This window comes from Podarcis vaucheri (genome assembly GCF_965113315.1).
Source record: "Podarcis vaucheri genome assembly, chromosome: 5".
Classification (NCBI taxonomy): Eukaryota; Metazoa; Chordata; class Lepidosauria; order Squamata; family Lacertidae; genus Podarcis; species Podarcis vaucheri.
In genome coordinates, this window is record NC_138763.1 from 98,949,471 (window position 1) to 98,966,670 (window position 17,200).

At 46.2% G+C, this 17,200-nt stretch overlaps 1 protein-coding gene across 1 annotated transcript in view; it reads right to left on the reverse strand.

Moving 5' to 3' along the window:
* Nucleotides 1-17,200, reverse strand: part of VWF (von Willebrand factor) — a 155,897-nt gene that overhangs the window by 51,156 nt on the left and 87,541 nt on the right. The window contains exons 31-37 of the mRNA XM_082222998.1: nucleotides 8,448-8,591; nucleotides 6,760-6,924; nucleotides 5,864-5,907; nucleotides 4,623-4,800; nucleotides 3,395-3,615; nucleotides 1,025-1,217; nucleotides 45-386 (exon numbers count right to left, since the gene is read on the reverse strand). Of these exons, the coding sequence (XP_082079124.1) occupies nucleotides 45-386; nucleotides 1,025-1,217; nucleotides 3,395-3,615; nucleotides 4,623-4,800; nucleotides 5,864-5,907; nucleotides 6,760-6,924; nucleotides 8,448-8,591 (1,287 nt within the window). The remainder of the gene's footprint in view (nucleotides 1-44; nucleotides 387-1,024; nucleotides 1,218-3,394; nucleotides 3,616-4,622; nucleotides 4,801-5,863; nucleotides 5,908-6,759; nucleotides 6,925-8,447; nucleotides 8,592-17,200) is intronic.

Here is a 17,200-nt window from a genome sequence, read left to right on the forward strand (position 1 = left end):
ATTACTGAAGATTGTATTTCTATAAGAAGCAGTGAAATCCTTACCACAAAACTCTGGAGATCTCCAATCCACACAGATCCTTTGCATCCTGCAGAGGTGTGCGTAGGAAGATATGATCTCACAGATTTCATCACCATAGCAGTTGTTTTCTTCACAAGCTGCATAGTACAAGTTTGGAGGGATGATTTGGTGACATTCATAAAACTGAGGAGACAGCAAGATGCTGCACTTTGGCGTGGCATGGCCAACGCATTGGCCAGCTCTGTTCACCTCACAGATCTCCCCTGGCTGCTTCACTGTCCATTCTTCAATGAAGAGGCTGCTGTCGGATGTAAAGGAGCCATTTCTTAACACCAAGTCATTGCCACTGTTTTGGTCACAGATCCCTACAGGAGAGGCACAGAAGAGAATTTTATAATATCTTAGCTTTAGAAGTTATTTATCTCCAACAGCGAACTGAGCTTAGAATATGTGTAAGACCCATACTTGAAAACATTTGCTAATCCTACCAAAACTATGTTAGGCCCATCTCAAAATTGCTACAGCCATTTCACCTGAAGAGGACCCTTCAAATTTGCTTCACCTAATGCTACGCCCCCTACACATTTTCTGTACTTTAGGTGAGCGGCAGACACAATTCTAATCAAAAGTTCCTAGGTGGTTTTTGAGAATGGCGAGAGTTGGTTTATGCCAGCTCCAATGCACACTATTTCTAGAGAGGACTCATCCAGACTTCTAGGCAAAGGTCTGGGCTTTGAAGCTGCATGTCCGAGTGTTTTTTGTTCTGATGTTGTGTTGTGTTTTTATTATCTTTGTCGGGAGCTGCCCAGAGTGGCTGGGGCAATCCAGTCAGATAGGCGGTATATAAATAATCAATTCTTGTTGTTCTTGTTTTGCCCCAGTGCTTCCCCTGGAAAAGCCCGTGCTGAGTTGATATGATTTGCTCACCCACCATTTATAACACTAAAAACCCTTACCGGATAACTACCTGAAAACCACCCAAAGTGCAAATTTTCTAACATACCACAAAGGCCATGCGTTTCTGAAGCGAAGCTCTTTGGGCTAAGTTGTAAGGTAAATTCATTGTTGCTTGGAGTGAAGGAGAGGATGTGACCCAGAAGAGAGAACCGGATTTCGTGCATTATTGCTCCATAGACATTGACTGCAACATGACCGTCGGCATAAGGAACATTAGTTGTTTTGCCATTCACAGCAACCTGTTTGGAAAAAATTGAGAAAAGCTTCTTGTTGTTTCCATGCATTGTTGTGAATTGCTTTGAGGGTAATGTAGACGATTAATAATAATAATAATAATAATAATAATAATAATAATATTTTTTTATTTATACCCCGCTCTTCCCGGTTCAAAAACTGGGCTAAGGGCGGCTAACCACAAATTTAAAACACTTAATTGTAAAAGCAGCATAAAATACAGTATAAAAACATGCATAACAATAAAATTCAAAATTCAGAAATCAATTTAGGGGAAATAAGCATTAGAATAATCCCCAGGGCTAGCTGGCTGAATTGGTCCTACTTGGGTCAGCGAGGAGGCCAGGGGAGAATTAGCTGTGGGGTCTCAGAGCGGGTAATCTTCATAAAAGGGGAGAGGGAGGGAAGAGAAGGGAAATAAAAGATCAGGCTGAATTCAAATTAAAGGCCAGGCGAAATAGCTCTGTCTTATAGGCCTGTCAGAAGGAGGTTAAATCCTGAAGGGCCCTGGTCTCATGGGACAGAGCATTCCACCACGTTGGAGCCATCACTGAAAAGGCCCTGGCCCTGGTGAAGGATAGTCTGACTTCCTTAGAGCCTGGGACCTCTAAACTATGGTTATTCATGGACCTTAAGGTCCTCTGCGGGGCATACCAGGAGAGGCTGTCCCGTAAATATGAGGGCCCTAAGCCACAAAGGGCTTTAAAGGTCAAGACCAGCAGCTTGAACCTGACCCTATACTCCACCAGGAACCAGTGCAACTGGTAAAGCACTGGATGATTAAGGTAAATGACTGACTCATTTGGGGGGAACAGGAAAGGGCTACATTAGGTGGCCACCACATTTGGGATGGGGGCTATACATTCTCTACTCCCCCAAGATCTCAGCCAGTGCAGTCTTTAGCATATGCGCCACTGGGGTGCAAAGATCCGCCCAGCACCCCCAAATTTAGTTCAGACCCCAAATTAACTTTTATTATGCTTATGTCAGACACTACGCTTACGCCTTATCTCTTGTTTGTGAAAGAAGGGAGGAAAAAGAAACAAACTTTTTTATTTGCTCATTTATTTACAATACACTTATACTGAAGTATACAACACAACCACACTTAAACTTCTAAGTATTGTTTAGGCACCTACTTAGGAGAAACATCAGTTGTGTCAAAGGTGCCGCTGACGCAGCTGACGCGTAGCAGCTCAATACAGTTTGTAACATAATGTAAGATTTAATTTTGTGCACGCAGCGCTGTTCAGAATAACAAGCGTCATCGCTGAGTCAAACGCCACTGTTGTGAATGGCAAGCACCGCTGCTGGTGCAGTGCATCTTTGGTAAATGAGCGCACAAAGCCAAATGCCCTTTAGTGAAACAGTAGGTATACATTTCGGTAATACCTAGGTATATATGTATTTTGTTTTTCTAGCTTGATCAAAATTATTATTTCATAACAGGTAGCGCCCCCCAGAATTCGGCACCCGGGTGCCCCACACCCCTAGGAAAAGATGGCCCTGGTTTCAGCCGCTGAGAAACAAGACTTCTCTTGTAAGCATAGCTCAGTCCCGGGTTCTGCTTTGGGTGACACTGGAAAGAGATGGAACACTGGGAACTGGTTTTTACATATACTATATATTTTGGAAAATGATTTGTCTGTCTGTCCATCTCTTTGTTCTCCATAGGTTAGGCCAGCTCTCAAGAGATCACAGCTAAATTTGGCAAGGGTGTTCTGGAAGTGGGGGTAGTGGTGTTTGTTGGAACACTGGCTGCCATTTTGAATCAAGATGGTCAACCGAAATGTCACTTTGGGTGACTTTACCCGTTTTTTTGGCTTAGGTTCAGCTGCCTCTTGAGGTATTGTTTTGGCACTAGGCTTTCCAAGTGGAGGGCTATGCTCTTCATCAAATGTTTGGAAACCAACTGCCATTTTATTTCAATATGGTGGAGATCTTCCAAGGTTCCTCCTAGCCAGCTGCAAGATTCAAGGTTGTATTCAGCTAAAGTATACCCTAAGTAGACCCAGTGGCATGAAGGAATGTGACTAGGTCCATTAATTTCAATGGGTCTACCTTGAGTAAACCTTAGTTGAACACCATCCCCAGGCTCATTTCTTTTTCATTGGCCTATACCACAACTCTAAGCTGCTTATCTAGTCCCCAGTCAAGCATTATTCCCACTACAATGGCTTACCGTCATGTTGCTGAAGAGCAGCACAGACAAGCCCTGGTATGTGATCGCCATGGCATTCATGCAATTGAATCTTGGGGTTAAACTGCAAGGCCTGTTGCGAAGAACAACCTCAATATCATGTTCTTTGTCTTCAAACAATGTGTAGGAACAATTGCCTGTCAGCTTGAAATCCAGTCCATCGAAGGTGACAATATGCCTAGTTGAGCTTCCCATGCATGTGCCTGTGAAGCGGCAGGAAGAAAACAAAAACGACCATCAGGGAACCTGATCATTTTAAGCAAACCTTCTCTTTGTAGAAATAAATAAAAAAATAAAAAATTGTCCAGGAGCACCTTAGAGACCAACTAAGTTTGTTCTGGGTACAGTCGTACCTTGTTTTGCGACTGGGATCCGTTCCAGAGCCCCGGCTGCTAGCCAAAAAGGACGCAAGGCAAAGTGCTGCGTCTGCGCACATGCATGGAGCAGTTTTTGCTTCTGCACATGCACAAGCGGCAAACCCAGAAGTAACCCGTTCTGGCGCTTCTGGGTTTGCTGCAGACGTTCACCGGAATGGACGCTAGACGAGGCGGATGTTTGCGGAGCTATTACTGTATACACTTTCGTGTGCATGTACACTTCTTCAAATAGCCTCTCTGAAGGTATCTGAAGAAGTGTGCATGCACACAAAAGCTTATACCCAGAACAAACTTAGTCGCTCTTTAAGGTGCTACTGGGCAATTATTTAATTTGTTTATTTATTTATTTCGACTGCGTCAGACCAACACGGCTACCTCCCTGAATCTTCTCTTTGTTGACAGGCAAAGCAACAGGGGAAACTGAGCGGTTGGATTCTGGTGCCTTGCTCTCTATCCCACTGTGCCAGTCCTCTACTGCGCTTTAGTACCACAATTACAGATGGCAAGAGTAGCCAGCTGGCAATGGTTGAGAGAAAGCTGCTGTCTGCAGCCCGGCTCCTGAAAGTGAGCAGTTTTCGACCTGCCAACCCACGCCTTCCTAGCGCCACTTTCAGCCTTCTTCCAGGCTACCTGCTTTCACACGTATCCTCTACTTATAGACGTACAGAGTCTAATTTAACTGATCATTTGTAAAGATGTGTTGCTTCGCTCTATGTGTTAAGGTCAGGTAAGCTGAAACTCTCCTGCCTGTTTCTTAAACTGCCCTCATTCACTCTGTCAAGTACCGATCACACCTGAGGGAGGAGGAAAAGGCAGCAGAACAACCTACTCACATGGACACACCCAACGGCAGCCGCATGTTTCCTCTACTTTAATAGCAGGGAGACTGTTGCGACATGTTGGTCTGGGCATCTTCTCACAATTAATTCCATGGCTCTCCAGAGCTGTGCGGCCACCCGGGAAGCATGTCACAGTGTGACATTGATCCAGCAATGTCCATTTGTCACCAGGCTGAGCAAAAACGACATACTGAAGTTAAAATAGGATTCTATGTTTAAATGATAACAATTGAAGAGCATTTGGTAAGTAGCCACCAGACTGATCTACAGTCTAAATCTAGCAAGCAAGATGATACTCTCCTTTGGCTGCTAAAATAGCCTTGGACAATTAAATAAAAGAAAGGAACAGGAGTTTTTTTTTTTATGTGTGCAAAAATATGAATGATGTAGAGAAACACTTGGACGTGAACCAGCCAAGGTCAGTGTTATAAACACCCACTGATTTCAATAGGAGAATTAAGCATGTATATTAAGGTTACCAGATTTTTTTCAATGAATCCGAGGACACTTTTCAACTTCGTAAGAAATAGATGGATTTTGTCAGGGGACTGATTTGTAAATCTGGGGACTGTCCCTGGGAAACGGAGATGTCTGGTAACCTTAATGTATATATATTTGCTCCACCAAGATCAATGGGACTTAGTTGTCTTTAACTCTGACTGGATTGTCTGCAAGAAAGACATGCCAAAATGTGAAACTATTAATATGATGGAATACAGCGCTTGAGGAGAATGGTACTTGGTCCTATGCAAGGACTTTACGATGAGAGTATATGAGTTCATGCATAATCGTACAAAATCCAAAAGAGAAACATGACAGTAAAGCATAGGATCTCTCTTACTTCTTCCAACATGAAAACATCAGGAGTGAAACAGTAGATCGTCCCTTGTACTACACCTTGATTAAAATTGACTAGAAATATCAGGTAAGAAAGGGCCACATTAGGTGGCACCATGTTTGGGATGGGGCTATCCATTCACCACTCCCCTGTTTTGCTTAATGTTGGCAGTTCTGATATATTAGTCTATAATAATAAGCTCTCGATCCATGGTTGAGCACCATCAACCTAAAAGGCTTCCGCACACCCAGTCCCATAAAACAGAAGTCATCTAGAGACGTTCTCCAAGACAAGTGGCTTTGCAGGCTGATTTGATTAGTTGGACATCCACATAGTATCTTTAAGTTATGTAAATGTAAATATAATGTAAATATAAACATATACTGCATCTACTTACTGCCCTCACATTCCCATCCTCATCTATGCACTCTAAGACAGGCTCTGAAAGAGAAGCAATCATTACACATTTAGAATATTGTATCTCATTTACGCAGGGTGCTAAGGACTACTAAACTGTGGGTTCAAAAAATACGGGCTTCAGCATCGCCCACGTGTCACAACATATGTTATTGTTGCTGTAGTATCCTGAGGAATCATCCTTTGTGGGTTTTAAGTTTTGCTCCTCTTAGTTTTATTATGTTCTCAATTTTGATATAGCCACAAAATTCAATAAAAAGTATTGTAAAAATAAAATAAAATACAAGCTTCAGAAGAAAATTAGCCCGAAATATATTCTAACCAATGACTATATAGCCTCTTCCTTCTTAAATAGGAATGGTAGGTCAGCACAGGGATGGAAAGTGTAACCCTGTTGATTCCCTTTTTTATGGTCATGGAATCATCCTAAAAAACCTACCAAGGAGCAGAATGGGATGGACCTCAAGATGCCCACAGACTAAGACAGAACAGATTTGTCCACCCTTACCAGTGGTGGCCCTATTCACATCCAACTTGACCCTATACTGGACTCGGGACCTTTCTAAGTTTCTCGCTTTCTGAAAAACTTGTTTTAAGCTACAAAGCAGATAAATAACCAGGGTGGGAGTGGGGGTGGGAGTTGGCAATGCGTAGCCCATAGTCTCCATTTCTTCTTAACAAGTTTTGTTCTTCATCTCTCACTATGTGATGAACTGGCATACTTGAAGAACGTCTACAAAGTAGGATCCTCTAGCTTATGAAAAGAGAGTGACAATTTCTGAGAATAATGGCAGCCATTAAAGAAGCAAAGAGTGCACCTCATATATCTTGTTGTGGTGATGTTGTTTTCTTTTGGTTTGTTTTTCTGAAGCTCACCTGTGCAAAGTTTCCTGGAAAATGTATCACCCGATGCCAGCAGAGTTGGAAGGTCATCAAAGCGTTGTAGCTCGATTACCCTGTCAGGGGCAGATGGCCCAGCTAAAGTCCTCAGTTGTGCCTTCTCGTATCTGTCTCCAACTCCAATGGGAAGCAATGCTACCCCTAAGGAAAAGTTTGACATATTGAAATACACCCTTAGAAGGTGGTGGACTTGCTTCATTGGAAGTTCTTTAACTTATTATTATTATTATTATTATTATTATTATTATTATTATTATTCCCCACTCATCTGACTGGGTTGCCCCAGCCACTCTGAACTGCTTGCAATATATATAAACATTTATAATAAAACATTAAACATTTAAAAACTTCCCTATACAGTGCAGCCTTCAGATGGCATGGGGTCAGATAAACCGTGTCCTCCATGGAGGGCATGTGTTGCGGTCAGATCACCATAAACTGCCTCCCTGTTGTGGAGCAGGACTGTTTGGATAGCCACAACACACCATTGGTTGCCCCTCGGTTCCTGGGGCTGAAATTTGGCTGGTTTGGGTGTCTACTGGCTGCCAAGGGGCTATTTAAGAGGCTGGACGTAGCTGGAGAGCTTCTCTTTCTCGCGATGTGCATCGGATAACCTGCCCTCCCACCCTATATTTAGGGCTGTTCTTTGGCCTTGCTATGCCTGTCTAGGGGTCGTCTGTCTTGGAACAGTGGCCCGTTAGGAATTTTGCCATTTGACTGATTGGCTGTTGCCATTTGTTTTTTGCCTACTGTGTAGCAAATCGTCACAACTTTGTAAGGTTGGGGGTTAGGCACTGGTTCAATGTTTGGGGGAGGGGACGTGGTTGGCTGTGCCTGCCCCTCTATCGCTGCTGCTAGGGAATTCCGTTAAAGGAATCCAGGGGCTCGCCTTGCTTTTGTCCGAACCCTGTCAAGCGGCTAGGGCCATGCCAGAGCCCCTGGGAGCACCTGGGGTGAGTTGTGACATCAAAGCCAGCTTCTCGCTCCCCCAGGATGCTTTCCCTTACTAACATATGGTGGTGCCCAATGTCAGTCCTGTTCCTGCCACTGTGCAGGTTCAGGTAGTCTGGAACCAATGCCTAAGCGACTACTCACATGCTGTAATCAATAAAGATGCCAAAAAATAATGCCAAAAACCTAAAACTAAATTCTGTGTCTATTGTGTCTTTATTTGGGGGGGTGGCTTGGGGGGTCTTCACACGCAACTCCATACCCTCCAACATTTCTCCAATGAAAATAGGATGTCCGAAGGTAAAGCAAGGCATTAGAAACCAGGACAGCTTCTGTAAATGTGGGACTGTCCCTGCAAAATAGGGACACTTGGAGGGTCTGAATGTAAAGTATCTGGAAACAGCCAGGAAGGGGAAGGCTGTGCTTGGGAGTGAGACCAATGTGTGCTGTGACATTCAGGGAGTGGGATTTATTTGCATGTTTTCAATGTTGCAAAGCCTCTGGTCTCAGAAAGGGGTACTTTGCAATAGAGAAAATGTAGAGGGAAAAGGAACTCTTAATCATTTTTCTGCCAGACATTCTTTTGTCCCAACATATCCACACTTATGTGGTTCTATTAACAACAACAATTCCCAGGGCTTATTTTAAAAAATGGAGTTACTTTCCAAAATACCCTCGTACTGTAAAAATAAAAATAGTGGCAGAATATTTACTATTGACTCTTGCAGAATATACAGCAGCCTCCACGGAATCTTGTGATGGGGCAGATACAATGATCACAGCTATCTTGGAAGCATTGGGCCTTCCTCCGTTGGCTTCAGAAACGGCATGCTGAACTGTGAAGTCAATCACTTCTCCTGAAAATGAAAAGAAAAAGTGGTCCAGAACCCACAGTAGACTATTTTCAAGAGGGGTTAGTAAAGGGGCTGACGGGATTTGTAGTTCATTGCATCTGGAAGGTACCAGGTCAGTGAAGAATGATTTAGGCATGGGTAGACAAACTAAGGCCCAGGGGCCGGATGCGGCCCAATCACCTTCTCAATCCGGCCAGCGGACGGTCCGGGAATCAGCGTATTTTTACATGAGTAGGTAAAGGTAAAGGGACTCCTGACCATTAGGTCCAGTCGTGGCCGACTCTGGGGTTGCAGCGCTCATCTCGCTTTAATCGCCGAGGGAGCCGGCGTACACCTTCCGGGTCATGTGGCCAGCATGACTAAGCTGCTGCTGGCGAAACCAGAGCAGCGCACGAAAATGCCATTTACCTCCCCACTGGAGCGGTACCTATTTATCTACTTACACTTTTACATGCTTTTGAACTGCTAGGTTGGCAGGAGCTGGGACCAAGCAATGGGAGCTCACCCCGTTGCAGGGATTCGAACCGCTGACCTTCTGATCGGCAAGTCCTAGGCTCTGTGGTTTAACCCACAGCGCCACCCACGTCCCTTTTGCGTGTTGAGTCCCACAAGCCACCCCCCAAATAACTCACACTTCACACTTCAATTTTTGTTTAAGGTTTTTGGCATAATTTTGGCCACAACTTTATTCAAATACAAAATATGTGAGTGGTTGCTTAGGCACTGGTTATGACTATCTGTCCTTGCCCTCGGGGACAGAGCTGGCCTTCCGGACACCAACGGAAGCCAGTGTGGGAAACAAGTATTGGGTGAGAATGAAGCTGGGAATCAGACTAACACCTCTCACCCTCATGTTCCGGTGGGGCTTGCCCGGCCCAAGTCCGACTCCGGGGACAAGGACGAAAAAATGGCAAGCCCCTGGATTTCCTTTAACGGAATTCCCATTCGCATCATTTGGAGGGGTAGGCACTTACCCCTCCAAGCACCATTTAACCAATGCCTAACCGCCAACCTTACAAGTTGTGACGATTTGCTACGCAGTAGGCGAAAACCAAATGGCACCAGCCAATCAGCCAAATGGCAAAATTCCTACCAGGCCCCCGCTCAAAGGCGAACGACCCCATGACAGGCATAGCAAGGTCAAGCAATCAAAACCACCCTGATAAAAGGGAGGGAGGGCGGGTGATCCGGTTCAAAACGGCCAAGAGGACGTTCCCTCGTCTGGCCCCTGTATTTATAGCCTCTGGCCCCTCCTCCAAATTGCCAAATTAGAACTCCCCAGCAACCCAATTAACCCTTTAGTGCTTGGGTTGCTAACAATTTGCCGAGTCACTGTAGGGTGGCCTGTTTCCCCAACCGCAACACGTGCTCTCTGTTAGGGAGAACACGCTTTGCGTGTTGAGTCCCACAAGCCACCCCCCAAATAACTCACACTTCACACTTCAATTTTTGTTTAAGGTTTTTGGCATAATTTTGGCCACAACTTTATTCAAATACAAAATATGTGAGTGGTTGCTTAGGCACTGGTTATGACTATCTGTCCTTGCCCTCGGGGACAGAGCTGGCCTTCCGGACACCAACGGAAGCCAGTGTGGGAAACAAGTATTGGGTGAGAATGAAGCTGGGAATCAGACTAACACCTCTCACCCTCATGTTCCGGTGGGGCTTGCCCGGCCCAAGTCCGACTCCGGGGACAAGGACGAAAAAATGGCAAGCCCCTGGATTTCCTTTAACGGAATTCCCATTCGCATCATTTGGAGGGGTAGGCACTTACCCCTCCAAGCACCATTTAACCAATGCCTAACCGCCATGGAGCCCTCAGCTCCCCGCCAACCACTCACAGCCCCAGCCAAGACCTCAGCTTGGTCACCACTGCACCTATCCAAGCCTCATTCCCAGAAGCCGACAGGTGCACTCCATCAGCCCTAAAAAGGGCTGCCGCTTGAAAGGTGATTTCCGGATGAAAAATCACCTCTCCACCCAACTCCACAATCCTTCTGGCAACAGCAGCATTGAAAGGATGGCCTCTCAAAAAGAATCTCGGGGTGGGAAATTGCATCGCCACCCAGCTCCAAAACTTTTCTGACCACAGCAGAATTGATGCGTTTTCTGGCCCTTTCAGTGGCAGCCGGGCAACGACTGCCCTTCCAAACGCAGCGTTGCAAAAGCTTTGACCAAAAAATTTTCGCTGTCGGCACCATTGCACGCAGCGTCTCCAGGTCACCCAAAATTGCAGCACGTAGTGACAAACAGTCCATGGGCACCAGGTCGTTCTCACCAAGCTGCACCACAATAGCAGCTGGCGGCCCCTCCAAGAGCAACTGCCTCCGGATACTTGGCAGGAACTCCGACCAGCGCATCCCACGTCTGGACAGCCAAGACAAGCGAATATGTGGAGGAAAGCCGAAATCTGGACCCAATCCAGATTGCCGTGCTGCGACGCCAGCCCAATGGACGATACTGTGCCCCACAATCCAAACACAGGTCACCGCTAAACCTGATAAATAAGATAAAAGAAGCAAAAGTTGTAAGACACCAATAATGTTAATGAACATAATCTTTGAATGCATTCGATTTCCAACGACCTGTATTTTATTTCCACTGCCTTATTAACATGCTTTCTTGCCTTCTTGGTGGTACGTTTGTCTAGGCATTGGTTCCCAACTAGCTGCACCTGACCTCAGCAGGGCAGCACTGACGACTGGGCCCCACCATATCGTCAGTACCAGCAAACATTGTGGGGGAGCAATGAATCCCAAGGCAATCGCATCCCGCCAGGTGTCGTTCCCCATAGGGGAAAGATGCACCCCATCTGCCCTAAAGAGGGCAATAGCCTTGAAGAAAATTAGGAGGGTGCAATATTACAGAACCACCTAAAGCAAGGACCTATTTTATTTTATTTGTTATTTTATTTACTTTATTTATTTTATTCTATTATCCACCACCTTATTAACATGCTTTCTGGCCTGCTCGGTGGTAGTTTGCCTAGGCATTGGTTCCCGACTAGCTGCACCTGACCTCAGCAGGGCAGCACTGACGACTGGGCCCCACCATATCGCCAGTTCCAGTAAACAGCATGGGGGAGCAATGAACCAGGATCAGACTCAAGCTCACCCCAAATGCTCCCAGGGACTCTGGCATGGCCCTAACCCTCGAAAGGGGTCGACAAAAGCATGGCGAATCCTTGGATTCCCTTAATGGAACATCTTTGCGCATTGGAGGGGACAGGTGCTCCAACCCCCCCTCCAAACCACCTTGAACCAATGCCTTAAATTATTTTGAGTCCAGGGGGAGCTGCCATCAACTCAGTCCAAGCCCTCTTGCATGCAGGAATGCAAACATATGCTGGAGGAAGACAGCAAACATTCTCGTCCAGCTGTACCACCAGCATTGCGGGAGGACCTGCACAGGTCACACTCGACCGCACCAAAGGAAGGATCTCCTCCCAAAGCATTCCCCATCTGGACATCCAGTATATGTTCACATGGGCAGGAAGACTGAGATGGCGCCCCAGTCCAAACTCGTCAACATGCTTGCCAGCCCAGTGTACAATGCTGTGGCTCAAATGTGCACAGCTGCTCCTATGAAAAAAGGAAATAACAGACAAGCATCGGCACAGACATCATTGTGACACTTCCTGATATAACCCTTGTCAGCGTCAGACTTCCAATGACCCGTATTCACAATCCTGTCTACTGACAGGCCCCCAGTGTGCAGCCTTTGCAGCAGCACCTAATCGTAAGGAATGAGGAGTGTTCAGCGGTAAGCAAGCCGCAGGCTGTAATAACTGGTGCACGACGTAAGCACATTGATGCCGGGCTAACGGGAACCCATTTTCATGCACTAGGAGCGGGCCAGCCCCCAGGGAATAAAAAGCCAAATATTCTGTTATCCATAACCGGGCCAGGGCCCTCCTCACCTGTGGCGGGAAGCCTGATTGTGGCACTCCTGCCCACTAAGTCTGTTTTAGAATTACCAACTCTAATGACAAGCTCCAAAGCAGATAAGGAAAAGCCCTGAAGCAATAAGAATAAGCCTCCAGACTCTCAGCCCCGTGCTGGCTCCAACAACCATTTCCCCAACCCTCAGTGCGAAAATGCAATGGACTACTGAAAGGAGTCTCACCTTGATCTTTAACCCGCAGACAAGTTTTAACTTGTTGCCGATACTGCATAGGTAAAAATTGACCGACTTCCTGCCCACTGTCCTATGAGGTTGGAGCCTATTCCAACCTTCCAAGGCCCTGCACACTGCAAACTTTATACAAGGGTCTCTGAAAAATAAAGCTTCAATGTAACAGACATTGCAGCGGACTGAATTCGGATAGTTATAACCGCATGCCCAATCTGCAGCAGGTGGACCAAATACTGCAGGATCTGCTCAGAGGATGGGGGCCAATTCTTCTGAATGGCCGAGAACTGCCAGCTTAAGGCTAAGAAATCCATCCAGGCCTTCCCATAAGAGGTAAAAGCAGAAGGGGAAATGGAAGCTGCCGCTCTCTGAAATTACTAATTGTTGTCAAAATGCCACAGGTCTGGAAAAGTCTGGCAATAGCTGAGTCTGGAGCCCAGGATCTGAAGCGCTTCATCTGAAAATCGGATAGTGTCAGCGTAATTTGGAGAGTAGAAAGCACAATATTAAACCTTAAGTGGTGCAGCTCGAAAGCATGAGCGGAGGGGCAGAGACTGTGCTACAGCATGAGGACTGTTTTGCCAAGACGCTCACCACTACCTGGTTATCAGACCAAAAGCAGATCCGATGGTCACTGAACTCCTCGGGCCACATGAACTGCTACTACAATGTGGAAAACTCAAGAAAAGTTATGTCACATGATTGCCTCACCACACCAGGCTTGAGGCCATAGCTTTGCGCACCAGCAGCCCTTGAAATAAAAACCAAAGGGCAAAGATCCAGCAGCACCAGCATGAACCTGAAAATCCCTGAGCAAGTTCAAGGTATCCTGCCATGGCGAACTACTATTGCATACATTCAGGAATTGCTACCATCGCCTGATATCTGCCTTCACCACACTTGGTAGGCATACACAAAGGTAAGGGGACCTCTGTCAGCATCGCCCTTGAGCCAGTGCCACCAACTGGACTCATCCACTTCAGCCCCAACTGGGCTAGGCGAGCTGGGTAGCACTTCCAGAGACCACCTTCTGCACAGGGACAGGTCAAAGTGCTGTGGACTCACAGCTTAGAGTTGTGAGCACCGGATTCACTCCAACAAAAAGACAGTCGTCGCACAGCAGAGTACAGCAGAGTCTAGCAGAGTATATAAACAACTCGGAGAGCAGCTCTGTGGAATATCTTCTTTATTCTATCTACAACTATACAAACTATATACAGAGCTTAATAGGTCTAAGTATAAATAAACGCTGCACTGCACTGAGTGTCTGCAGCTGCCCTTAGCAGCAACCTTATCTCTACACATGATCTCTAACACTCAGTCTCTCTCCCTCTCCGACACTGACTGACTGACTGACTTGGTGCTGGAGCAGAATAAGTAGAGACCAGAACACGCCTCCTCCTCTCTGGAGAATCAGCAGACTCCTCAGGAGATTCTTGGATATGGGAGGGGTGAAATCTAGGCAGCCTAGCCTAGTGGGAAGATTAGTTAAGTGACCCAGCAAGATCCGATCTGGTGAAGCATCACTTGCTACAGAGGAAGTATTACAAATAAACTTCCTTCAAGGCAGACAGCTTCTCCATAGCCAAGTGGTATGTTTTAGCAACGATATCCAACTGGATCCCTAAATAAAATGGGAATAAGGGCCAAAGGTATTGAGCTATTGCTTGCCAGCTTCCAGCCCCCGCTTGGGCAGGGGGCATCTTGTGCTGCCATCATGATATGTAAATTTACAGGGCCGACGCTGGCCAGAACCCCTAAAGAAGTCCCAACCAAGCTGCCGCCAAGCCAGCTTCCTTTTCAGACACACACTCTGTGCAATGCAAAAACACACTCCGTGCAGTGCACACACTCTCCATGCAATGCAACTACACACTCCGTGCAATGCAAAAAAAAGCACGCTCTGTGCAATGCAACTACACACTACATGCAATGCACACACAAACCCTCCGTGCAATGCAACTACACACCCCGTGCAATGCAACTACACACTCCTTGCAATGCACACACCCTTCATGCAATGCAACTATACTCCATGCAATGCAACTACACACTCCGTGCACTGCACACCCTCTGTTCAATGCAACTACATACTCCGTGCAATGCACACACACTCCGTGCAATGCAAAAAAACCACAACACACTCTGTGCAATACAACTAGACCCTCCATGCAATGCACACGCACTCCCTGCAATGCAGCTACACACTCACTGCAATGCACACACCCTTCATGCAATGCAACTACACTCCATGCAATGCAACTACACACTCCGTGCACTGCACACCCTCTGTTCAATGCAACAACAAACTCCGTGCAATGCAACTGCAAATCTCCTAGCAATGCAATGCAATTGCAGCCCATGCAGCGCCGTGCTCTGCAACGCACAGAGCAAATTGCAATGCAGGCACGCAAAGGTGCTTTCTCCCAGTTGCATATTGCAAACATGGCGCCCGTTACATCCCTCGCAGTGAGGTAACCACCAAAAGGACTTAAGTGTCCAGGTAGAGCAATGGGGGAGCATGCAGCTGTCCCATACAGGGACCAATCCTGCAACCTAGGCATTACCGGCACTATGCACTGACCCAGTGAAACCAATGCTTCATGGACCACATGGGGACACTATTGAGGCCGGAAACGCTTCCAGGCCATCGAATTCTAGGGCAAAGCCCTAGGATCACCTGCTAGGCCAGGCATAAATGTTTCCAGTGAAATAGCAGAGTTGAGGTAGCCCACAGCTTGTCCAAGTACCCCTGCTTGCCCTTTTAGAGGGAAGCACCCCTTCAAGAAACCCAAAGTTCTTTTATCACAAATGGGCCGAACTACCCAGCAACAGAATAGCCCATAAGGAGCAGTTTGTTTTGTTTTGTTATAACAATGGCTAAGAGGGGGATATGAACCCTGTCTCCCAGGTCCTAGTCCTACACTTTAGCCACAAAGCCACGATGGCTCATCTAAAATGGCAGTCGCCACTATCAGGGCAAAACAAACTTGAAGAAAATAAACTTGTTCAGAAACAGCATAGCTCAAGAGCATATACAGAGTGCTCATAGTCCTTGGAGGCACAGGGAGCCATAAAGCCAACCTTCGGGGATACTATAAACGAAAGTGATACCAGCTAAGCTGGGAACAGCCCTGACTAGCCCCACAATTTCAACAAGAGAAATGGGGGAAACCTTTTTGCGAAAGAAAGCCCCTAACGGGGGGCTCTCTCACTATTGGGAAAGGCAAGCCACAGATACAGGGAGAATCTTCCTACAGGGCAGGGTAAGGGGTGGGGTGGGAAATTGAACAGGAAAAGGGGGGAATTAAATTATTTAAGGGACTAGAGAGGATTAAAAAGAAGGGGAAAATAAAGAAATAAAGAAATGTAACCAGACAATGAGAAGATTGTTCAAGTGCTCCATGTGATCCGGTTCAAAACGGCCAAGAGGACGTTCCCTCGTCTGGCCCCTGTATTTATAGCCTCTGGCCCCTCCTCCAAATTGCCAAATTAGAACTCCCCAGCAACCCAATTAACCCTTTAGTGCTTGGGTTGCTAACAATTTGCCGAGTCACTGTAGGGTGGCCTGTTTCCCCAACCGCAACACGTGCTCTCTGTTAGGGAGAACACGCTTTATTTATGTGCCCTTTTATTTATAATGCATCTCTGGGTTATTTGTGGGGCATAGGAGTTCGTTCATTCCCCCCCCATATAGTCTGGCCCCCCACAAGGTCTGAGGGGCAGTGGACCGGCCCCCTGCTGAAAAAGTTTGCTGACCCCTGATTTAGAGAGTAGTAGGAATGGTAAAGTTTATGGAATGTATACTGATTAAAAATTATAAAGTTTATGGAATGTATACTGTTGAGAGACAGAAGATTAAAAATAGGACAATTTAATAACTGGCTTCATTCAATCTACTTTACGATACTAGATAAGGCATGGCTGTAAGCAGACATAGACTTGGTTTGCACACCACCTTAAGCCACCAAGAGACTGTGATAGTTTTGCTGTTGCACCAAGCTGAGCTTAGTTTAATTTAGCATATCATCCAAACCTGGACTTGTGGCTTGGCTCTTTCCAGACTAAGCACGAGCTGCAACCAAAATGTCCAGGAAGCAGCAAATCAGCTGCCATCTCCTTTTCCAGAACCTGCACACTTGCACTAAGCCATAAATCAAGGTCACGCATAATCCTAAACCAAACAAGCAAGCACGTAGGGACCCTGAAGAAAAACGGCAGCTGCTTTGCACTGCCTGCAACTTGCCATGGTTTAGCTTAACACAGTCTGCCCAGAACTACCAAGAGCAGTAAACCAAGAACTATTTTTGGTTTCAGGTTGGTTTTTTTGGGGGGAGACAAACCACAGACCTTGGTTCATACATATCAATAAGTCACATTGTGGCTCAGTTCTGGCTAGCACACCAGAAGTGCAAAGCGGCCTTGATTTCCCTTCTGGGTATTATTCCTATTATTATTTATTAAATTTGTATTTCACCCTT